Below are 25,971 nucleotides of genomic sequence, written 5' to 3' on the forward strand. Positions count from 1 at the left end.
AAAGTCTAGGAGTTCCCTAAGCATGTGAAAGCAAGAGAGTGCATGTGTGTGTACGCAGGCGGGTGGGCTGGGATGCTATCCAAACTTGTCAAGATGCTCTCTGCAGTCTAACCATATAAAGAGTCAATTAATAAAACTTGGAGAGAGGGTGGAGAAACCCTTAAACAATGAGGGAAAGCTTTGCATGTGAATCATGTAGCAGGCATATATACCTCCTTTCAGAAGCTGGTCTGTGTTTTGCCTGCTGCAGTTTCACCCACCTTCAACATCTGACACCCATCTCTGGTTCTAGCATGGATTTTGCTCCCCACTCTGGGCAGGCTGTTAGTTTTCTTAAATCCCTTTATCAGCTGCCCAGCATGCTTAGTCATTTAAATTCTCCTTTGGCACCTTAAAAAAAAAGTCAATCTGTTTTATCTTTAAGATCTGTGGAGAGTGTGGCCTTGCGATTTCTACAAGTACCAGCCAATCAATACTCTGCCCTACCAGATGCTCACCTGGAAAGAGGAATAACCAGGAGCTCCAGGTTCTATGTACTTTTGAAATCTAGACATGACTGCAGATCTACACCAGGCTAACTGCTTTAGGTAGGTACATCTGCCTTGGGCCCAAGTCATGCCTCTGAGCTTGTTAGTTCTGTTTCCAACATATTCCTCAGCTCCTGAGCAGTAATGGTGCTTGCTTGCCTCTCAGAGGGGTTACACTGGGAGCTTGCTCAGGAGAGAAGAGGGAGGCTAGGAGGTGCCATCCCTCACTTGCATCTCAAAGGCTGGGCTTCAGTGCTATTATTTGCCTCTTGTCATGCTTTGACTCTGGAGGATAATATGAGAGCTGCATTCCTTCTCTAATTGCCTACACTGCCATTGTGAGGTACTAAGGGCAAAGCACTGTCACCAGCAACCACAATGCCGGTAGCACTGCTGTGGCGGCAGTGCTCTCTCTAATTTTTTTCATCTGTGTGCAGAACGAGTTTTGTTCTGGGCAACAGTATCAAGGCAGTGTGTGAGCATGTGCATTCAGAGTGGGACCTCTCTGATTCAACATGAACGGAATCTAAAACTAAGCAGACATAAAAAAAATGTGAGCTCGTGCACATGCACAAGTCTTAAGAGGGAACTCTGGGGGTGAGGTGAGAAGAGGAAAGTGAGACTTATGGGGCTATCATGGGAAATTACTTAGGGTAACTTGATAACTGCCCCTGCTGAATCTCTGGGTCCTAGCTGTCATCAAGGTAGCATCTGTGTGCTAGGTACCATTTTTGTGTCTACTGCCACGGAGACTGAGACACCCAGTGGCCTTTTCAGCCTGCTCTTACCCTGCTCAGGGAGAACAGGAAAAGAAAATGAAGCCTAAATAGTTCCTTGCCATAGAGGGAAAGAAGAAAGCCACTTTGGAACTTATGACTCATAACTCACCAATATGCCTTTTCCAGCTGTCAAGGGGGAGTGTGAGTGTGAATGGTGACTGGCTTGTTTTCCATTGGCGGGGGCATGAAGGAAGAAGGCTACCTTGGTACAGGTGTGCACAGAACTGATTCCGGCGGTTCAATTAGAATTTGAGTTGAACTGGCCCCCAGTTTGGTCTGAGGGTTTGGAACCAGTTCAATTCGGCTCGAGGGAGCATGCTTGTAAAGAGGGGAATCCTACCCGCTTTAAGAAAAACTCCCAATAGGGGAGGCGAGAGGGCCCCTTGTTGGAGGTGGTGCGGCTCCTCCGACCTCTGGACCGGGTCCAGCACTCCAACACGGCCCAGTTCTGCATGCGTGGAGGCCATTTGCGTGATGATGCAAATAGCCTCTGTGCATGTATGGAAGGTGGAACTGGACCGCGCTGGGCCCGGTCTGAGGTTGGAGAAGATGCACTGCTGCCACCTTGATACCCTCTCGCTGCCATTAGGATTTTTTTTTTTAAATGGAAGTAGAGTCGTCCCCTATGCTTGTAAAGGGGAATCCTCAATGGATTCTTCTTCAAAAGTACCCCCCCTGCTTCAAACTGCCAGACCGGTTCTGTACTGGTTCCATTAAGACCAGGGCTGGTTTGGCTCGGACCGACACGCCTTTTTTGGGCCCTCTTATTTCTTCTTTTTTGGCCCTATTTAAGCTTAAGGAACCTACCTCCTGGATTCCCTTAGGGATAAGGTTTCTTTCTTGGCAGTTTCCATACTCATAGTTTCAGGAGAATATGAAATCCCCTGCAAATAAAGAGGGCATTCTGTAATTACATGAGGGCTTGTTCATCTGAATTGCTCTGCTCCACGTGCTCCACAAACTGAGTGATTCAGATAAATGCCTCCTCATGCAATGAACAGGCGAACCAAAGTACATTGGAACATCTTCCTGGGATATTAGGCAAACATGTTCTTGGTGCATCCCCAACCCTCTGGGTTTTGGAGTGCACAGAGGGCCAATTCAGATGAATGTGATTAAGGGATGTCTCAAGACCGCACTGGGACATTCTCCTGTGATGCCAAGGTGGGCGTGATCTCAGCATGTCCCTGGTATCATATACAGGGTAGTGTTTGTTTGAACTTGCCCAGGAACTTACTTTGCTCAGGACAAAGTTGGGTTGGGGAGAAGAAGAGCAATGTTGCCCTGCAGAACATTCTGCAGCTATTATTTCTTGAAGAAGAAAAAAAATCTCAATCCCCTTGGAACAAAGGAAAAGGCAAGATAATAGATTTTGAAAACCCACTACTGGTCATTTAAAATAAAAATCTGTGTTTTTTTTTTTTTAACTCAAATATGAGCACCAACAAAATTCTGTTAGCTGTTAGCTAGACAGGTCAGGTCTCAGATGGGTAGCCCCTCTTCTTGATATTCTAGCATCTTGATCCTGCTTATAGCCAAGAGGAGGTACTACCCAAAATATGATGATTACTATCTTCTGACACTTTGGGAGTATATTTAAGGAGATTTGAAGCTAGTTGTATGATATGTCATACATACTAGCTGTATAATTTGTCATATAGCTTGATGTGTGTACATTTGAAGTAAACCTTTGTAAAGGTTTCTGCTTTATCAATGGCATTTAATTTATGCACAGAGGCTATATAAAACTACAAAAAAATTCAATGTGCAATAGTGGAGAATTCTGAATTCTGAGAGATTCTGGGGAAAATATTGACAATCAACAAAGTATGACATTTTATATAATCACATGACTTATTTCATGATTCTTCAATAAGAGATGTCAGAGAAAAAATATTTCTTAAAACATTTATATCCTGTTTTTAAAAATAAAAGTTCACAAGGCAGTTCACAAACTAGAACAGATCTCTTACACTGGTTAGGATATACTCTGTATTTTAATTGTTATCTTCAATTAGTTTTCATGGAAGTTCTCAGGGATCTAGCTTACATTCTTGCTGTTACAAACATGTTAGCTGCTCTTTCTCAAATTTGTCTTTTTAACACATTAACCCTTCATTTCCAGAGCATATCTTCAGAATATGTGATATCCCTCTTTCCTTGTAATCTCTTCATAAAAAAGGAAGCTCTGCAAAAGCTTTTCAAGTAAGTCTTCTAAAAGAGAAACATCATTTTTTTGGGGGGGAGGGGGAATATGTGGTATTTAAAACATGCATGATTGCTCTTTATGACTCATGTTCTCTGGTTTAAAGTTTAAATATTTCTCTCGTCATCCCTCTCAGTATTCCTGGTTGTATCTTCCCCACACCCGCTACCCCCACAATTCCTTGTTTAGGCAATTTCCTGATTCACTTACGTGTTCTAATTTAACTGAAGCTGTTTATTATCCAAATGTCTCAGCTCTGTGTTCATGTCACTTGTGTCACAGAAGATGGAGGCATGTGATAAGTAATCCAATTTAACTTCATGTTTAATGTTTTACAAATCACACTTTTTCAAGAAGAATGATCTGAAAACCTTTCAAACAAGTAAAAATGCATATAACCTATTATATTTTATTAATGTAAGTATGAGACATTTTTGTTAATCTAACAATACGAAACCAACAAAATCTACGAGTTATTGGTCAAGCAGCATTTCAGTTGTGCTCTTTGCATGCCATAAAGCTTTTCTCGAATACTGATGATCTTTGTTTATAGCATAGTGCTGGGATACTCCCTGTGATACAGTCACACGTGATAATCGGCCAGTTTTCTCTTCTGCAACACTGATGAACCTAAAAATAGCTGCAGCTTGTCCTGGTTCCACATCTAATTTTATAGGAACTGAATGATGAAAAGTTTCCTTTCTTTGGATAATGATGAAAAGTTTCGTTTCTTTGGATAATGAACGGCCACACAAAACACACAGAAACTAAATTCCATATCACTAAGTAAACTAGTGATATGAATAATGCTTGCAGTTTTAATGGGAGCACAATCATGTTAAAAGTATTGAAAATGTTAAATCAGAGTTAAAAGTTTTTAGAAACATTGCTGCTGTTAAAATTTATCCAGGGCAGGACATTATTATTATTTCTATGATCTGCACAAGTTCAGATTTTCTCAACAACTTTACTTATAGGTTTCCTCATGCATATCCTTAGCTGGATGGGACACAGAGCAAGCAAATGACTGCTACCTATAGGTCCTGTTGCAAGAGACTGAATAGCACCTATCAGAGATTAAAGAAAAAGACGAAAACTCTGTGGATCCCACCATAAGATCTGTCCCACAGTTTGAGAACTACTACTCTAGCCTGCAAACTGAGGAAGTCAGACCAAGGATCATCTCGCTTCTAAAAACCCGAGTTTGTCTATTGTTCTGTAGCAGAGAGATGATACTATTAATGATTTTGACCTGAGGAAGAATGAGATTGTAAGGAAATAAGCTGTTTATGGGGATGCAAATGGCCTAATTTAGCTGGCACTCATCTATCTTTACTTTGTGCTTTTTCTAGAATACATGTTACTTTTTGCTGTGTTTTAAGTTACTGTGAATGTAAAAAATGGGGGAGATAAAGTGGGTGTGATACACCCAAAGCATGTGCTTCAGGATCTAAAAATGCTTATTTTGGCTGAATAATGCCCACTATTCTTTTTAATAGGTCTTCACATAAAAGTTTATAATCAGTAGATATTTTGTTCACATTCATCAATCAATACCAGCAATTTCAAATTTCTATACATCTTTTCATTCTTTTAATAACTGCAAAATTAATAGATGCATGTAGAAATAGATTGTTATGTTTGCGAATAAGAAAGGATAAAATATTAAATAGATTCTTACTTTATAACTTGGAAATAAAATGTCCTAAAACCAGGACTTGGGAGACAGTCATGCAAGCTAGACCATATTTAAAATCACTCATAACATAACTATGTTTTGTTACTTCAGGGATGCAGAAATAAAACTGAAATCCTCCAGATAAATCTTATGGCAGTAAGATTAAGGGATTGAATTCTAAAAGTGAAGTGAAGATTCTCTTCAAATGTGCTTCTGAGATTTAAGGGGAACAGGGGATTGCAAAAGGTAGAGGAGATGATAAAAGTTGCCACTCTCCCTTGCACAAATGAAGCTTCTTCTGCAAACAGAATAAGCTTAGGGTACAATCCATGATGATGATGATGATAATGATAAAAAGTACATCCCCTGCTAACTGAGCAAAGAGGCACCTTTCAAAGTAGTGATTCTCTTTATTTAGCCGGGGGAGAGCAACTGGACCATCTATCCCTAGCACAGCATTCCTCCAGTGGCTGTTGCTGGTGTCTCTCTTATGTTTCTTTTTTAGATTGTGAGCCCTTTGGGGACAGGTTATGTATTCCTTTATTTTTATTTCTCTATGTAAATGTATTTGTGAACTTTTGTTGAACAAAACGATATGATGTACATATTGTATCATGCATCACAGAACATTTACCACCTTAAAAAAACAAACTCAGAAGACGGTGGCTTAAAATGAATGAGGATCTTCCATAGATACAAAACTATTCTGGAGTTGTAGAAAACTTCATCTATCTTCATATACTCAAAATGTATCACAAGCTAGTGCTATAATACGCAATATTTTAACAACAACAAAAAACCATACACAAACACACCTCTCAAAGCTTCCCATAAAACAGACAAAACATGATGTACTGAACTGGTTTTGTGGACTGTGCATTAGCACCATATGTATATTTAAAAATTCTTTCTTCCTGGTATGAAATTCTTTTTCCAATGTTCAGCATAAGCTAATGACATTATTGTTTTAGTTAAAAGGAAAAATATGTCAACTTTTTGCCAGATATACCTGGCGCACACACAGTTAAGTGAAATATCCTGATGGGTCACAGGTTTTTCCCCCCATTTATCATAACTCTTTTATATACTAACATGAATCTTAATCAAAATTCAGATGAACTGAAAGGAAAAACTTGAACCAAGTACATATGCAGAGCTTCATTCTTATTTCAACTGTTTCCTCTTAAATCAACTGTATTATTGAATAAGTGTGTGTGTGTAGATGTAGAAGAAAATAGGTATAAAATATATATACTGATACTTTAATAATAATAATAATAATAATAATAATAATAATAATAATAATAATAATAAAGCACACACATGCTGCGGCAAAATCTCTGGTGCCTGTAGAATAAAATCTACAATTACAAAGAGAAAGAGGTGTAAATGACAATTGCTGAACATGGGTACAGTCCAGTCAAATTTAAGCACGTGCAACTGATTACAGTTTGGGATATTCAAGCATATGCATCATTCTTGTCCCTCAAAGTAAACAGGACATGTGCAGCCCAATCCTGTACAATTTTACTCAGAAGTAGATTCCATTGGGCAGCATTGTGAGAGCTGTGCAAGCCATCCCCCCACCCTCTCTTCCCTGCAGCCCCCCAAAAGCTATTTCCAAGGGTCAAGGGACCCTTGGCAACTGTGCTGGATGTGGCACTGGTGGCTGTGGGGGCAGGAACCTTCCACATGTGGAGCTTGCATGCAGACTAAGCCTCTGTCCAGTTTGTGGGCATTCGTGCACCCCCTGGAACTAAACATGCTGCATTCTGTGCAGTTGCCAAAGGCTTCTTCACCCTCAGGAATGGCCTTTGGGGGGTATTGGGGGGTGAAGGAAGGAGAAGGGGACAGGGAAAATGGCTTGTACTCAACCCACTGTGCAAGTGCTGCTCAGAATGCCACCTTCTGTATTCAGTGGGGTGAGCTCCCAGGTAAATGTGCAAAGGATTGTAGCCAAAAGTTATTAATCTTGGCTGGATTATGCTTCACATTTCTGAAGTCAAATCAAAATTTTAAAGAATTTTTAAAAATGCACCTGGCTCCTTTTTAATAGCGCTGGTTTTATGGGAAGTGTCAGTTGTGATGTCAAAAATTGTTGTGACTATCATTATTGAGCTGCAATAAAAGGATCTAACAGCTGGCAGAGTGGCTTGAAGGGCTGCCAAAAGAGGAGCCTGTTCCAACAAACAGAACTGTGAGATGCGGGGGTGGGGTGGGGTGGGTAGAAACAGGGTTAAAAGGTTGCTTTTGGCAGCTAGTCTGCTGAGGGGTTTCTGCCAATTATTTCTGAGGAGGCAAAGCCTTCAGAGAGGTGTCAGTAGGGTTGCCACATTGACGAGAAGGGGAGCATGCAAATTTTAAACTAGTACTGGAAAGGGTGCTCAACGGTGGAGATTGGCAGCTGTTTTATGCATCTCTCCCTATAGCATTCTTTGCACTGGAAAGGGTTAGGAGCTTATGTGGTTCTGGGAGCAGCAGCTGGGCATGAAGCTTCTGCAGTATTTCATGTTGTTAACAATAAAGGACTGCTCTGTTTTAAGGTATGATGCTCCTTGCATTTCTTGCTGCTCCTCTACAGAGGAGATACTTCCTGTTGGAAGGGCCTTCACAAAACTGCAGGTGCTGCATCAGGTAATGAGTATTCTAGAGAGAAATGGGATCCAAACAATGCCATTAGAGAAAAGGAGGCTCTCTCTGTCCATATATTTCACAGCCAAAGCCAGAGAGCCAATACCATCCTCACCAACTTTAGAGATGATCCAGAAAGAAGAAGGGGTTATTGAGATATACAGAGAGTCAACCTATCAAGATGGCAACACTGTTGCCAGAGAAAGGGTAAGAATATGGGGCCTCTAAACATTGGCACCATGTCTCTCCAGGCATCTCCACAATGCCTGGAGAGAAACACCACAAAAATAGATAAAATTTGCTAAAGCAAATTCAAAATCCTGGGCATCTAGGACAACAGTTTTCCTACATCCTGGACAGGCCTCCTGTTCTTGGACTGTCCAGACCAATCCTAAACATGGTCTCGGCCATATCTGAGAGGAGCCCTAAATATGTGTCGGCCATATCTGAGAGGAGCCCTTAACATGCTACAAGGATATTAGTTATTGGATGTAATCAGGGGCATATCTAGGGTGGGGCAGGCAGGGCACATGCCCCGGGCGCCACTTGAAGGGGGCGCCATTTTTAAAAATTAAAAAAAGATTTTAAAATGGCCGCCAAAAACAAAATGGCCACCACGCATGCTCACATGGCCTCTTTGAGGCCCTAGGCCATGCCAGGCCTTGCAGAGGGCATTTGAGCATGCACAGCAGCCATTTTGTTTTCAGCAGCCATTTTTTTAAAAAATATTTTTTTTAAATGGCCACCGCACATGCTCAAACGGTCCCTGTGAGGCCCTAGAGGCCAGTGGGGGGAGGGGTAACCTTTGCAGACCCCCCCATGGCCTTTAGGAAGCCCGCCAAAGGGGCTACAGGTAAAGAATTTTTTTAAAATTTTTTTAAATATAAGTCACTGTACACATGTTCAGATTGGCACTATGTACAGAGAATCAGGGCTTGTGAATAGTGAGCTGAAGCTTATGAGCTAGGATTGTATTTATTTGCTCTTATTTTGCTTCTTGTGATAAGTAAGTTAAATGTGATGTCTTAATAATATGGCTATTAATGGTGAGTTTGTCTTTGAATCAGTGTTAAATCCTTAGTATTAAGGCTAACTGGAAGTTTCTTGCTCTCTTTCTCTCAGTGCTGGACTAGGTCCGGGGAGACCCGAGTTCAAATCCCCATTCATCCATGAAACTAGCTGGGTGACTCTGGGCCAGTCACTTTTCTCTCAGCCTAACCTACTTCACAGAGTTGTTGTGAGAAGAAACTCAAGTATGTAGTACACCACTCTGGGCTCCTTGGAGGAAGAGTGGGATATAAATGTAAAAATAAATAAATAAAATAAAATAAAATAAAATAAAAAAATACTAGAATATATTCCACACAGTGACACAGTTTACTCTGCATATACTTTAATTATTTTCAGAGTATCTGGGAAAAGTAAAATTCTCTATTTATTTTAAAAACTTATGTAATAGTGATGCTACAATGCATAGTAGAGAATTAGACAGGCAGTTCTGTTTAGTTTTTCAAGTACACCTCCACATAGTATTTGGGTATTTCATGAGCCCCAGCATACTGAAATTTGTAGTTTTCCAGCATTTTTTGGTCTGGCTACGTCCACTACTAAATAGTTTTTGAAATATTAAAAGATTAACAAGCTTGACTTGTATTTTTCAGCTGATATTATGGTAAACTTATCTGAAAGATGGGTGTCAGATGTTTGGACAGGGGGCACAATTTCAGTGCTTGCCCTAGGCGCTATTTTCCCTAGATACGCCTCTGGATGTAATTCCCAGCAAGAGACAGTGAAGTGAAGATGCATCATAACTACTGTTAGCAAGACTGTAGCATTTGGGTTTTGCTTGCTCTGTATATTCCTATATGTTTTAGTTTAGCTTCCCTGTAAGCCTTTAGTAACTGAACAAAACACATATCCTGTGTTGTTGATTTACAGAAAATTCCTCCCAAAGAATCTTTGCCATGACACTGTCTACCTAATCATAGCCAGATGCTCACTTAAACTGGTGCTTTTCACCAGACCTCGATTCTCAGGGTGAAACAAGTGGTGGTGGCAGGAAATCTGCTAGTCAAAATTGATTTCTTTTGTGATTCATATATATCTGTTTGAAGCTTTAAAATTCTCTCGCACTCCCTCTGTCCCCCCTCCCCACCATACACACACCCCCTACTTACCCCTGTGGAAGGTCACATGAGCATGTTAAAACTTATCCATACTGCTAAAACCTATCTATAACTGTAAGACAACAAAAGGAACTTCAGAGGTGTAGCTAGGGGAGAGGGGGCCTGTGTTCGCTCCTGTCTCTGGCAGCCCCTCAGAGTAAGGGAGATAATGAAGAAAATACGGAGAGCTGGAGCTGGGGGGCCCTCAGGAGTCAGGGGCCTGGATTCTTTGAACCCATCTGCTCAATTATAGCTACACCCCCGAGGAAGTTCAACTTCTGGATGAGAAGTGAAGGCATTTATCAGACTGAATGCCAGCTGAATAAGGCACTAAATGGTTCTAGATTACTAGGAGAGGGCTATGTAGCTTTAAAAATCTTTCACCCAAAGAAAAAGCAGGGTTCTTCCACCTGTACATAATGTCCACTTTCCCCTCCCTAAATTCCTGAGCCTGGACTGGTTACTTTGATAACAGGATGTGTTCTAACAGAAAAAAGGAAGTTATCTAAGCCTCTAGATTACCACGATGCTTTGACAGCTCAATTTAAATTGTTCAGGTGGAAAGAAGGAAAGACAAGAGAGAATGGCAGAGGCTAACAGCTAATTTGCTTATTAAACTAGGCTAGTTCAGATCAATGCTGCCCAGCACATGTGATAAAACTGGGGATGCACGAAGAGTGCATCCACCCTAATGTCATTAGAGGACAACCAGACACACTCAGGGCATCCCTTAATCACATGAGGGTGTGAGTTAATCTGAAATGTCTCTCTACCTGTGCTCCAAACCTCTGTTTAAACAGAGTTTTGGAGCATGTATGGGGGTGATTAAGACGAATGTCTCCCCACACAATTAAGGGAGACCCCAAGAGTGCATTGGGATGTCTGCTGGTGATGCCAGGGTGGGTTCGCTCTTCACTTGTCCCCAGCCTTATTGCATTTGCTGGGCAGCATTCATATGAAGCAGCTCATTTACATCCCACCTTTCTTCCATGGTGGAGCTCAAGGTGGTATACAGTATCTTTATAGCCTAAAGATTGCATACCATCTCCTGAAAAGAAAAAGGAAAAGGCTCTTGAAGTCTCCAGGCTATAAAAGTGCTTTAAAAAGTCCCCTGTAGCTTTTAGACTGCAAGAAGAATGGGGGAGGGGTTTGGGGTTACTACTGTGGCAAAGCTGCACTTGGGTGGATTATACACTCAATGGTCTGGGTGAAAAAGAGCAGGAGAAGCAAGTGTGTAAGGGGTGGTAGGAATGGCCAGAGTTTAACTGCCCTTTTTTAGAAACAGAAAGTAGTGTGCTGTTTGACAGATAAAACAGGTACAGAGAAGTCCGCCCCCACCCCCCGGCTCTGAAAACCATGCCCTCCTCAAACAAAAAAAAGTTTGCACTGGTATACATTTAGAATGCCATTTTCAGACTTGTACAAGTACATTTTTCTGTAAGTAGCACTTACTATTGTGCACAATCAATCAACTGGTATTCATTTGATCTCTCGAAGCAGGCCTTTACTCCTTCGTCGTCCCAGAGCTTTTTTGCATGTTCAAAGAATTCCTGAAAATTGGAAATGTAATTATGTATTAATTTTGATGAAATGCTGTTTTTTTAAAAAAAATCCAGATTTTACAGAACATTTACTAGAAAGCCATATCCAGTACTTTGGGAGCTTGTGTCATTAACAAATGACACATGTCTTACACTTTCAGGACAGTGTACAAACCTATTGTTTTATTACCATATGTTGTTTTAGCATCCTGTCATACATAAAGAGAGATCTCATTTAGAACGATCTCTGTTATTTCTTGGAATCTACAGTTCTATAGCTCTAGCAAATCCTAGGCAAATGTTTACTGTAGAAAACAGACAGCGGTTCACTTTGCTAAAACAATTAAGACTTGTTTCAAATCATGCTCACTTAAAAAAAACACATTAATTTAAATTTAATCATCAGATATGGTTTTTATCCCTTTGGCTTGTTTTAGTTACATTGGAGGATGCAGAAATAATTTAATCTGTTCATTTAAGACAGGGTTCCAAGCTCAAATGGATTAGAGGGAAGTCATCAAATGTCCCACAACAAAAGACAACTTTTAAGAGAGAATACAGACTTGAAAACCATTCTTCTCTATGAGGGGTTATGTACAGGGATTTGATTATCATGTAGAGGCACTTTCAGAAAAGAAACTCTTCTTGAGTTTAAAAAAAGCAGGATCAATCACATAGTGATACAATATTTGGAAAATATGGTATGCATTATTCCAAAGACTCAAAGAAGTAGATGATGTGTGACTTATTAAGAGACAAGCTCATCTTTATTGATGGGCACTGTATCCAATATACAGTGTTGATATTCACCTGTTTAAAAAGTTCCATTCACAGGAGCAAATCTGTGATCAATAGTTCACAAATTCATACTAGCAGACATATGCAAGTGTTTATTTAAGCACATTTATATTCTGCCAGTCTGCATGTAAAGCTCAAGGTAGCTTACAATACAATAAAATACTGAAAAACAATCAAAAAGAACATTGCCTAAACAATCATGCATAAACCTGGTTGTGTTTATAACTAAATATGAAACAATATATTGGTTCTTCTTCCCATCTCTACAAATGCTTTAAAAATGTTTCTGAATTTGATATTTCAACTTTAAATAGAGAAGCAAGTTGCTGTGAAAGATTAATTTAATGTATGTATAAGCCGCCTGTACAGTTTTTAGTACTTTATGCACTCAGTGACTAGCTTGACAGTTCAAACAGCCAGATAAAAAATTGCTGTAATTATAGGTGCTGTCTATCACACTTCCCATTTAAAATGTAACTTCACCTTGAGTCATACATAGGTCCTAGGAGAAGGTGGGTTGCTACTTTAAAGTTAACAGGTTCTTGGAAAAGAAAAGAAAATGGTTTTTTTTTTAATTAAGGAATTTTCTTTTCACATATTACTCATTAGATCAAGGCTCAAGAATTTCATTACCTTTAGCTCTAAAATTACTTTGACTACTTACATCACCATATAAGAAAATAAAACGATACAGTGCAGACAGATGTTTCTAGAGTTGTTTTTGTATTAATTAAAACATCTTGAAAGGATGCATGCAATCAGGTTTTGCAAGTGACAAAACACAAAACTGTAATGAAGAATCAAATTGCTAGAAAGCTAACATGTGGATGGTGGGTTTTTTTTGTTTTTGTTTTTAATTTAACTTAACTAAAACATTCCCTTCAAAGGAGCAGAATATAACTTGCATAGAATTCAGAATGGTTGAAGACTTCTATTAATAAAGGCATTTCACACAGGCAGAATTCTGACTGAAGTAGGAACTTTGGATATGCATGTGTATCTGTTTGCTGGTACATTCTCTGACACTGGACTATGAGAAATTGCACCCCTTTTAGCAACTCTTTGTTGCTTTAATTTATTCGGTGTTGAACATAATCAAACATGTCTAATAACTAGTCCCTTGGTAAATGATCAGATAGCATGCTGAAATGTAAACACATCGGGAAAGCCTTTAAAGAATACTGCTTGTGAATGCTTCAGGGACTGCAACCTCTGCATGCAGGCTTTCTCTCTTCCTTTCTTTCAAAACTCTGCAAAATGAACATTACTTTATTCTTCTGCTACAGGATTAAATTTAGATTGATAAAATTCTTCTATAAAGTGGATTATCCTTTGACCAATGTGGCCATTCAAAGTTTTATTTACTCAGCAAGAACATGACACAGTAAATGCTCATGGACAAATCACCAGTCAAATAGCATATTTTCATGAATCTTGTAAAGTGTTATATAAAAACCTATAGAAAATCAGTGTGGATATTCAGAAGCTATTCTTCCCTCTCCCCAAAGACAATATTACAACACAGAGAATTCTGCCATAAATGTCAAACCGATTCTTGCAAATAGTCCCAGATATATTAATAGGTCTACTATGAAGTAAGCTGTTTGACAGTTTGAATAGAAAATTATGTTACAGAGCTTAAGCCAGCATGTACTGTCATCCCTCGCCTACCACTAGGATTCCGTTTTGGCAAAACCTCGCTGTTGGCAAATTTGTAGTTGGCGAGGCATTAAAGTCTATGGGAAACAGGGGGTTAGGGGAGCCGCAACCGCAAAAAGACCTAAATATAAAAGAAAAGATACAAAAAAATTGCTAAAAAATAAAGAATTCTGTAATTTCGCCAAAAGCCATCAAGAAGAATAAGCAGTCGAACCTCTGGAAATTTTTCGAAACCCCCCCATCACTGACAGGGAGTTTAAATTGGCAAGGGATGGCAAGTTCAGCAAGGGTCACCAAGAGGAATGAGCAGACCTCTGAACCCCACAAAATAGCTGACCCCCCATCACCAAAAAACCCCTCACCAACCGCAGATACTCAGGTTGTGGTTGGCAAGACCTGTCACAATTTCCCATTCACATATACTCAAAACTGTGGTTGGTAAAACCGTGGTTGGCAAGGGATGACTGCATTGCAAAAATATTCCTAATTTCAAATGAGATTTCATGCGAATAAGCTGCTTGACGGAGAATTTACTATTTAATGGTACATAGCTGATGAAAACATTGAATGGACATAATGACCTAAGGAAAGTTACAAGATAACTTTATCAATCCAAATGTCACCTTGTAGTAGAGGGAAGTAATCTTAATTAAACAAAACACCACAAAGTTTGTAATCCCTAAGCACAGCGGGCACAGTGCAGACTTGCAGTTATCTACCTACTTTGTTTTAAAAAACAAAACAAAAAACCTCCTAGAATGACAAGCTCCACCAATTGGAGCCAGGTGCAAAATGGACAGGGGATAGGGTCAGATGCAAAATGACAACTCGGGGTGGAGACAATTACTTACTGCATCCCATGAGCCATACAATGGGAAGGCTGCATATAAGGACAAATGCCCTGCTTAAAAAAAATAAAATAAATAAATAGCAGCCATGAGACTGGATCAGGGATATTTGTATCAAGACTGCAGCAAGGGCAAAGATGTGAACTGGACCAGGAACCTCCATGCCTGCTATTCACAATAAACAGAAAATCAAATTGAATTTAGAATAAATAGAATAGCCCACTTCCCACTTACCTATGATGTCCTCCCATGCATTGGGAATTGGTTTTGTATCTGACTGTCAGCACATGGGTTACAAAGGGGTGCTGCCTATACTTCTGAGTGGCTGCCATCTTGAAACAAGATAACAGATCAGCAAAAAAATACCCCCATTGGCATCACTTTCTATGTGATGTGGTTTGTATTGGACTGTAAAAGCAAAAGTAATTAGAGGCACGCGCGCGCGCACACACACACACACACACACACACACACACACAGGAATGGTGATCTCATAAGCCTTTTCACCTTTGGAAAATAGGCTAACACACACATAAATAATATGATTAGCATCAAGTCTAGTTTGGCCCCAAGTTGCTACCAATCACAGATTCCAACACAAAACTAACTGGACAACAGAGCGGCACAGGTAATATTCCTGTTTTAATAGTGAAGAACACAGATGCCCTGAGATATAAGCAGTTAGCTTAACACTAGCCATGGCAGAAGGTGGTTTTTTAAAAATAAATAAATAGATAGATAGAAAGATAATTTTACTTGTTCAATAGTTGGAAGTAAGAAACTCTTGCCAATCTACTGCAAATAACCTAGAGTTCTACCAGCATATCCTGACCTACCTTCTGTTCACCCCACCCTAAAGAATATAATAGCAGCTGCTATTTAAAGGCTTTTCAGAAGTGGCTACATTTCTGCATGCTACTGACATATTTGATTATGTTTATCACAGAATAAATCAAAACAAAGCATTGTTAAAAGTTACAAAAGTTTGCAAAGTGCTGTGGTGTTTGCTTAACTTCTTACAAACCTGATGATCTTACAAAAAAATATTCAGTTACACTGCCATAATTACCTATATATATAATATATATAATTCTGTAAGGTGTACGGAAGGAGAAATAAAGCTTCTTGCATAATAATTGGGCTCTGATGAAGGACTACCCGAAATGGGCTGGAGATTCCCGGGTTAGCCCATTAGAGATTTTTCTATAAGGATCCAATTTTGAGGACCTTCTCACAAGATTCAGCCTTGGAAGAAGTTTTTACTCCTCCTTGCAGGTTTTTTCACAGGACTCAGGACTCCAAACTTAGCTTTGCAAGAAGCTTTATTTCTCCTGTGTGTGTTCAGACATTAATAACTATATCTACTCACCATTGCACAATTGAAATTTCCATCAACGTTGGAATATCCACTTTATTTCATATGGACTTACAGACACCATCTGTAGTACAATTGTGCTATTGTTCATATGTATACCTATTTTGGATATAGTTTACTGTCCTCTATTGGTGTCTAAACGTTTAACTTTGTGCAGGTGTAGAATTAAGTGTTATACCTATGGTAATTTGTCTAGGTTTCTAGATTTTTGATTGATATGTTCATGGTACAATACAGCATTTTGAACTAGTCATGTGGATACATACATTTTGCCTCCTTTATTTATAAGAGCCTTGGCCATTTTTTAAGTATCAGTAGTGTTGCCATTCCTATCAGTAATCTGATCTTTGAATTTTCATTTTTGCACAGTATTTTTCATCTTATGTTTTCTATTTGTCGTGCATTCCCTTTTCCTTCTTCTCCTATAACTCAATGGCAACTTCCCAGCCCCTAAGTGCCCTTCCCGCAAGGGACAGTGACTTTGGGTTTGCAGGGGGTAGCAATGTCAGGGCAATTTTAGTCAATTTGTCTACTGAACAACATCTTGATCGAGGAGAGCATAGTGCATAGTCTCATTTAGGAAGTTCATTTTTATTTCAATAGAATTTCTAGGTAGGCCGGCTAGGTAGGCTAGCCGTGATCTTCAAATGGTCAAGTCCAATTCTACTACAGTACCACCAAAAACAAGGTAATTTTGAGTGACTGGACTTCATGGTCAAAACTTTAGGCCAAATCCATATATTCTTCACATTTAGAAAATGTATATGTTGTATAATATTTGAGATGTTATCTATTATGCATTCTGTTAAAAAATGACCAGTATAATGCCTAATGAAATTATTGTCCAAAAGGATAGTAAAAGCTTAGGAGGAATGAGAAGTATTCCAAAGACCAGAAATTGTAGCATACTAAAGATTAACACATTGTCAGGATTCAGACATTAAACAACAGGTGAAGTATGGTTAGAGCTGCTTGTCTTCTTTTGTTTCCCTTCTACTCAAGATGCAGTTTCATAATTCCATACCCATCTCCATGGTTCAGCAGCCTCATGAGACAAAGCAGCTTCTGTTTCCATGGTACAGCAGCCCTTGAGGCACAGCAATGGTCCTAACTGGTTTAACAATAGTCTGTGAGTTCAGACATAATAGCTAACTATAGTTAGCACAAACGATGGTTTGCAAACCAGCTTCAAACTGTGATTTCAGTTCAGATCCCGGTTTGTTGGCTCCAAACAAACCACAGTTTGTGGGGAAATTTTCAAACAAACCATGGTTTTATATGATGTCTGAACTCAGCCATTTTTATATGATGTCTCAACTCAGACATTTTTTGTGGCAAGATTTTTTATAGACTAGAGTCCTTTATCAGATGCAGTTTTCTCAGCTGTAGGTCATAGTTCATCTTCAGTTAAAGCACTTCTAGCTGTAGAACTAGGAAAGGCTCCTGATAAAGGCTACGAGATCCCTTGCCAGCCACAGTAGACAATGAAGCTATTATCACGATCATTGGAAAGCGGGCTAAGGGTGCTTAGCCTGCTTCCCACCGATTGTGAGACTCACTGGGCTCGCAGCCGAGCCCGATTGAGTCAAAGCAGGTAACCAGTTTAATTGCCCCTGCCTTAAGCCCAGGTTAGCAGAGCGAGCACTCCATTAACCTGGGCTTTCTGATCGTGAGTTGCAATAGTGCGGCTCTGCACCGTGGCAAGTAATGAGTAAACCCCCGACCGGGAGGCTGAAAAGCAGCCTCCTGGCTCGGGGGTCTCTCCAGCATGCCCTGTGCATTCATACAGGGCATGCTAGAGCTTCCGGGGCCCGCACAGTCCCTGATCCTCCCAGCCCCCGCTGGCTCCATAATGGAGCCAGCAGTCATGTGGGCAGCCGCTTCAAACTGCCTGCTCGTGTGCGGGGAGACCGGACTAAGCCCTCTCTCCCCGCTAACCCTCCCCAGGTGGCTCCCACTGATCGTGGGAAGTGCCTCAATGTTGAGCTAGTTGGACAAATGGTCTGACTCGGAATAGGGCAGCTTAATTTAAAACTGCCCTGAGCCATTTTGGAAGGGCGGTATATCAATCAATCAATCAATCAAATAAATAAATAAATACATTTTCTTAAGTCTATTCTCTACACCAGGACTTCTCAACTTTGGCCCTCCTGCAGATGTTGGCCTACAACTCCAATAATCCCTGGCTATTGGCCACTGTGGATGGGGATTATGGGAGTTGTAGTCCAAAAACAGCTGGGGGGCCTTAAGTTGAGCAGGCCTGCTCTACACTCAGTGACATGAGTTTAAGCCCCATTCAGCTCAGTGGGACCTCGAGTTAAGATCAGCCTCACATTACTGAAACTCTTTGGCTACTGGCTTTGCAAAAACTTTTCAACAGTGACTGAAGCACTGATGCAACAGGAGAAGCACGGGTGTAGCACCTGTGCTTCTGGAGTTCCAGACCAACACCGCACTGGTACTAGTGTACCTGTGGGGAAATTTCAGTGACCTCTTCTTCGCTCAGAGGCCCTCTGTATTACTCGAAAATATGTCCCTGAGGGCTGCATGACTCTCAAGGACCTGTTTTCAGACAGCACAGAATGCTTCCTGGGGAAATGGGTCATCATCAAAATTTGCACCCCAGTGATAAGGCAGCAGTGAAGCAGAGTTAATTGAACTTTCAGAAGTACCAGCGCTTCTTCCATTGCACCAGGACTTGTCAATCAGTGTGGTGAAATGGACAATATAGTATTATGAAAATCGTATTAATATTAATTTATGTCAAAGTTATACAAACAGGGAGAGAAGCTTTGGTTTTCAGAAAGGTTTGGTAGACTGGGATGGAATATTTGTGGCGGGAGGAGAGTGACAGGTCAGATCAGTTAGGCAGGGGTCAGTGGAGTTGACAAGGGACAGTTAGTGATAGAGAAGTTTATAAAGGACAGTTTGTAAGAAGCTGGTGATTGTATAAAGATTGGGAAATCAAACTACCTGAGGGAAGAAAGAGGATTTCTCTCAGGCTGTATAAACATAAGTTTGAAAAGGTTAGGAAAGAGTGAGATAAGATAGGGAAACAATACATGTTAGAAAGTTATATCTGGATGCATTTTAATTTTATTTCATAAGTCCAACTTCAATTGCTTACTAGCTTTCAGTAAAGTAAAAAAGTATTAGACAATATATACCTTTGTGTATATATAATTATCAGATGGAGCATTTATGTTCTTAACAAAACAATAAAATCCAGTTATTTGTTTTTAACTGGTGCAGAGTTCTGGTTTGTAAAACTCCTGTGCATAAAGCTGCATCACACTACCAAAAAGTTATCTTGAAGCAAGGCCAAAAAGTTAGAAGGAGAGAACTGGGAAAGAGAGAGAGAGGGAGGTAGAGGAGAGTAGCCGAAGTGAGGCTGCATTAAAATAAGTGAGAGGTGAAGGAAGGTTGGCAGCAAGGAGTTAATTAGAAAAATGAAGCAATCTTTAAAATAACATTCCCAGGAAAAGGGAAGATAGGACCAGCTGATCGCCTTAATCAGAAAGAAAGCTGATTTCAGTGTTTAACAGGCACAAGTCTCTACCGTTACATGCTAGATAGCACACAAGCTGGATGAAATGCACTGACAATCTGTAGCTATCTGAACTCAAAAGAAATAGGGTGGTTCTCTGGTTCTGTCTCAGGTTGACTTAAGTCAGCTCACTATTTGAAGCACTAAGCACACTAATCAAAGCAAACATATCCAATTGCACCTGCAAGTCATCCACCTTTTCCAAAAGTTCCTGTTTGTAGAAGATTTAGGTTGCAACCATACACACACCTATTTGAGAGAAAGTCCCATTTAACTCAATGGTAGGGGTGTGCATGGTCCGGTGCCCCCCCAGTCCAGCATGGGGGGGACTGTTACTTTAAGTGGGGGTGGTGGTAGTACTCCCCCCCCACGGCTCTTCCCCCTCCGGCGCTGGTCTTTTGAAAAATCTTCTTGGGGCGGCAGAGTTCCTCCCTGCCGCCCCTGCCCCCATCGTTGTTTGTAAAGGCTTAAAAGAGACAAGCACTAGTGGCGCGCATGCACCCTCCTCGGCGTGCGCGCTCATCTCTGACACTGCCGCACGCGCGCCGCATACGTCACGGACCGGTCCGGCGGTCTTTTCTATTGTGCCCAGACCGAACCGTGCACACTCCTACTCAATGGATCTTCTAAGTAAACATACATATTCTCATGCTGATAGACACTGAGAAAGAGGCAACCTAACAGAATAAACAATCTCTACTACATACCCAGATTTAATCACTGCTTCCTTTGTTCATATGCAAGATTCAACAAATTTATTAAGGATGTAGGAACCCAAAGTAATGACGCAAGCTTTTGACCACTGATTTTTGCCTCCAGCCATGCCTAAACAAATAGGCAGAACAGAGCCTCATATGGTGTAGCATGCTTATAAAGGAAAGGATGGGCAAGTGCAGGCAGATATGGTGTGCTAAAAAAAACCCCACTCCGTTTTTTAGACCCCCACCTCCTACTCCTGACAGTGCTTGAGCAGAGCAGCACAACCTCTTTTCCAATCCTATTCTTGATATGCTGAAAGCACATGCTATTTTAAAGATCTCCGCTACTCAGGGTCAGTTCAAGGTTTGGTGGTGTCCCAGGTGAAGTGTTTGGTTGTGTGGACAGGCACTTACCGCCAGGCAGGAGGTAGTCTCCCCATCTCTTGCTCTCCTGCTAGCTCTCTTTGCCATGGCCAGAAGCTGGGCCTGCCGTGGCAAGTTAGGACATCACCATGCAAGGTGGCAATATGGATGGACCACCACCTGGTTAAAGTTGGACTCACAGTCACACCCCACCTTCGCAGGGGCAAGGGACCTATTAGGATGGTCCGCCCAAGAAGGTTATTGGATCCAATAGGATTTCAAGAAGCCTTGGAGGGATTCAGTGTTGGCTCTGCTGGCGATCCTGTTGCTGTCCTGGTGGAGAATTGGAACAACAAACTCACCGGGGCAATAGACATGATTGCTCCTAAGCGTCCTCTCCGACCCACTTCAAAACTGGCCCCTTGGTATACGGAAGAACTATGGGGGCTGAAGTGGCAAGGTAGACGACTAGAGTGCAGGTGGAGAAAGACTCGGCTTGAATCTGAAAGATTGCAACATAGAGCTCATTTGAAGACCTATGCTCAGGTGATACATGCGGCAAAGAAGCAATTCTTTTCTGCCCGTATTGCACCCACAAGTTCATGTCCGGCGGAGTTGTTCAGGGTTGTGAGAGGGCTAGTATGTGCCCCTCCTCCCTTGAATCAGAATTTGGAAACATCTATTACCCGCTGTGATGTGTTTAATGAATTCTTTGTGGAAAAAATCTCTTGTATTCGGGCCGACTTGGATTTTGTCTCCGCACTTACTTCAGTATCTGATGCGGAGGTATCCAGTGTCTCCTCTTATGTGGTTAGGCTGGATCAATTCCAGTTTGTGACTTCTGAGGATGTGGACAAGCTGATTGGAACGGTGCGGCCCACCACCTGTCCTCTTGACCCTTGCCCGACATGGCTTGTTTGATCTAGCAGGGAGGTTGTTGTAGAAGGCCTGGTAGAGATCATAAATGCATCTCTGAGGGAAGGTAGGATGCCTCCTAGTCTTAAGGAGGCAATTATTAGACCACTTCTAAAGAAGCCTACCTTGGATCCCTTGGAGCTGAGCAACTACAGGCCTGTCTCCAAGCTTCTGTGGCTGGGCAAGGTAATTGAAAGGGTGGTGGCCTCCCAGCTCCAGACAGTCTTGGAGGAAACGGATTATCTAGACCCATTTCAAACTGGCTTCCGGGCTGGCTATGGGGTGGAGACTGCCTTGGTCGGCCTGATAGATGATCTCCAACTGGCAATTGACAGAGGAAGTGTGACTCTGTTGGTCCTTTTGGACCTCTCGGCGGCTTTCGATACTATCGACCATAGTATCCTTCTGGAGCGTCTGAGGGGGTGGGAGGCACTGCTTTGCAGTGGTTCCGCTCCTACCTCTTGGGCAGGTTCCAGGTGGTGTCCCTTGGAGACTGCTGTTCTTCAAAATCTGAACTTTTGTATGGTGTCCCTCAGGGCTCTGTATTGTTTCCAATGTTGTTTAACATCTACATGAAACCGCTGGGAGAGATCATCAGGAGATTTGGTGCAGGGTGCTATCAGTATGCTGATGACACCCAAATTTATTTCTCCATGTCAGCATCATCGGGAGAGGGTATAACCTCCCTAAATGCCTGTCTGGAGTCGGTAATGGGCTGGATGAGGGATAACAAACTGAGACTGAATCCAGATAAGAAGGAGGTACTCATTGTGCGGGGTTGGAACTTGAGAGTCGAGTTTGATCTGCCTGTTCTGGATGAGGTCACACTTCCCCAGAAGGAACAGGTATGCAGTCTAGGGGTGCTTCTGGATCCAAGTCTCTCCTTGGTGTCCCAGGTTGAGACAGTGGACAGAAGTGCCTTCTATCAGCTTCAGCTGATACGCCAGCTGCGTCCATTTCTTGTTAGACGACCTCAAAACAGTGGTACATCCAGGGGCGTAACTAGGGGGGGCAGGCAGGGCACGTGCCCCGGGCGCCACTTGGTAGGGGGTGCCAAAAAGTGCCCCCGCCGATCCCTGCCTTTCCTGATTTTTTTTTTAAGCGCAGCAGGCTGCAGCAGTCTGCAAAGAGCAGTCCGTGTGTGGGTGGCGCCCCCTCCCCCGGTCCCGGTGCTGCCGCCCCATCCCTCGGTTGACCCCAAGAGCCCCTGTGCCTTTCGTTTAAACGCGGAGTGATTGTCAACTGGCTTTGACCCGTCACCGTTGCCGCCTACAGGCTCACCCCAGACGCCGCTCTGACGCTCGCCCGCCTTTGACCCCGGCTCCTTCCCCCGCCTCCCTGCGCCCAACAGCTCCCACTAGCCATGGAGGACTTAAGCGAAGCGTGCGCGCTTGGTAGCTGCTGCTGCCGCTGCCACACTCCCAGCCAGCAGCTCTGACTTCCCTGCCAAGATCGCTGCTCGCCTTGATCTTGTTCACTGTTTGGGGGCGATGCTGCTGCAGCAATATGACTGATGTTGTGTTTCCCCCTCTTCGAGTAACCTGACGCTTCTCCTTCCCAGCAGCCGTCGGGTCCTCCCCACCTCTGAGGCACGCGCCTTTCCCGGCTTCATCAGACCGACGTCTCCGCCACGCTGCCCTCGCCGGAAGAAGCTCCCTCCGCGCCACCATGAACACCATCGTCTTCAATAAGCTCAGCAACCAAATGCTCTTCAAGGAAAGGGACAGGAGCAGCAGCCGGCCGTACGGGGGGGTCCTCGACGTCTCGCCCCATCTGGAGGTGCTCATTCCTGACAGCGTGTCCATTAAAGACAACCTCAGCCTTCGGCACAGGAGGACAGGGTAAGACGACCCTTGAAACCCACTGTGTGAGGAAGGGGGCAAGAAGTCCATCAATGCAAGTGGAGCCACAAGTCGCTCTCCTGGTGCATTGCGTGAGTTTCCTTTTGCAATTCCACCTCGGAGCCACTCGAGGTGGGATTGCAAAAGGAAACTCACGCAATGCAAGTGGAGCCACAAGTGGCAAAAGGAAACTCACGCAATGCAAGTGGAGTCACAAGTGGAGCCACAAGTGGCGCTCTCCTGGCTGGCCTGCACTGCATGAGTTTCCTTTTGCAATCCCACCGAGGTGGGATTGCAAAAGGAAACTCACGCAATGCAAGCCAGGGATGGTGGGGGGGCTGCCGCTCGTCTTTAGGGTGTTGCACAGTTACACCATGCGTACCATATGTAGGGGGAGGTCATGCTCCCAACAAGCCCCTTATTCTCTCTGCTGCTCAGTTTCCTATCTGCATAATGGCAAGAAGAATAATTGCTTCATGTGTCTGTTTTGACAAATGTGAATATTTTCGAATTGTATGTACAGAGTTGCAAAATACCATTGGAACATACTACATTGTAATGCACAAATATGTTTATGATCAGCAATGTAGTTTTTGTTGGGACTTACTATGCAAGAAAAACCATTCTGCATATCAACTAGGATAGAAGCCCATTTGATTCTTTTGTTCTACAGGGTCCTTCAGTGGATGAGGTGGTAGTTCTAGTCAGGAGACTGTTTCCTTTAACTGGTCAGCAACTGACCTTCTGTGCCTCTTTTCTGTGGTTCAGGCAGCAGCAGTAAGGGATGCAAAACAAGCAACCTGATACTTTTTAATAGGATGGAATACTATTTTTGTAACTTTATGCATGTTTTTGATTTGAGCATTTCATAATATATAATATTTTCCTGCCTAACGAACCAAATTAGAAAATTAATGAGTGTGAGTTGCAAGTTCTGCATTTTTGGTTTTTTATTGCATTTTTGGTTATTTATTGCATTTTGAAATTTTTGTGTGTCAGTCAGATGTATGTTGGGGGGCAGGAGGGCACAATTTCAGTGCTTGCCCTAGGCGCCGTTTTCCCTAGTTACGCCTCTGGGTACATCTGCTGGTAAACTCCAGACTGGATTACTGCAATGCGCTCTATGTGGGGCTGCCCTTGTACATAGTCCGGAAACTACAGGTGGTCCAGAATGCGGCAGCCAGGCTGGTCTCTGGCTCATCTAGGAGAGACCATTTTACTCCCGTATTGAAGGAGTTACACTGGCTGCCAATATGTTTCCGGGCAAAACACAAGGTGTTGGTCATAACCTATAAAGCCCTAAACAGCTTGGGCCCTTGGTTTTTAAGAGAACGGCTTCTTCATAATGAAGCCCTCCGCCCACTGATATCATCAGGACAGGTTCGTCTGCATTTGCCACCGGCTCGTCTAGTGGCTACTCAGGGACGGGCCTTCTCTGTCGCTGCCCCAAGGCTTTGGAATGCGCTCCCTAGTGCAATAAGAGCCTCCCCATCTCTGACATCTTTTAAAAAGTCCTTAAATACGCATTTCTTCACCCAGGCTTTTAACTGATATTGTTTTGTTTGTTTTGAATGTTGTTTTTAGAATATTGTTTTAAAAATTTTAAATTGTGTTTTACATTTCTTGCTTTTAAATTTTTGTTTTGTTTTTAATTAATGTTTTACTTTTTAATCTCGTTGTAAAACCCCCAGTGACGTAAGTTTTGGGTGGTGTAAAAATATGATAAATAAATAAATAAATAAAATTATAATGTGCACAATATTATTATAATGTAAGGCCAGGGGCAGGAGCGATGGCCTACAGTTCGTGGAAAAGCTAGCGGGCCCCATTTCCCCCCCATTCCCCTCACTTCTGCTACCAGCCCGCTGTGGTGCATTATAATGACGTTGCTGCGCAATGGCACAATTATAATACGCTGCGGCAAGCGACCAGGAGGAGCAGTGGCCTGCCACAAAGGTGGGCAGGTGGGCCTTGTTACATGCTTGCCCGTTCTCCTCACCACTCTTGCCACCGACTCGCTGAAGTGTGTTATAATGATGTCAAAGTGTGACCAGGTAACGTGATTATAACATGCTGGGGTTGGCTGGTGGCACAAGTGCTGACTTGGAGCAGCAAAAACAAGCAGATGACGGGGATGGGGAGTGCCTGCTCACTGCTCCTGCCCGCAGGGGAAACTTGTGATGTGGGCCATTTATGCTGCATTCCGCTTGGTGCCTTAGGTGACCGCCTAGTTCACCTAGAGGGCAGACTGACCCAGGCTCTACTTCTGTGCTACCTGCTGCTTCTGCACAAGCTCCCACCTGACTCAATCCTACATGCAACAAAATGCCAAGTTTTGAGGTTTCCCTCTTGTTTTCTCTCACCTAAGTAGCATAACCGCCTCCCTTCCTAATTCCATGG

The 25,971-nt window shown here is 42.4% G+C and overlaps 1 protein-coding gene across 6 annotated transcripts in view; it reads right to left on the reverse strand.

Annotated features, from left to right (window-relative positions):
• GNAL (G protein subunit alpha L) overlaps positions 1–25,971 on the reverse strand; it is a 227,474-nt gene that overhangs the window by 58,526 nt on the left and 142,977 nt on the right. For all 6 annotated transcript variants that reach the window (XM_053248741.1, XM_053248746.1, XM_053248742.1 and 3 more), the window contains exon 5: positions 11,439–11,536. In XM_053248741.1, the coding sequence (XP_053104716.1) occupies positions 11,439–11,536 (98 nt within the window). The remainder of the gene's footprint in view (positions 1–11,438; positions 11,537–25,971) is intronic.

This window comes from Hemicordylus capensis, chromosome 4 (genome assembly GCF_027244095.1).
Source record: "Hemicordylus capensis ecotype Gifberg chromosome 4, rHemCap1.1.pri, whole genome shotgun sequence".
NCBI lineage: Eukaryota > Metazoa > Chordata > Lepidosauria > Squamata > Cordylidae > Hemicordylus > Hemicordylus capensis.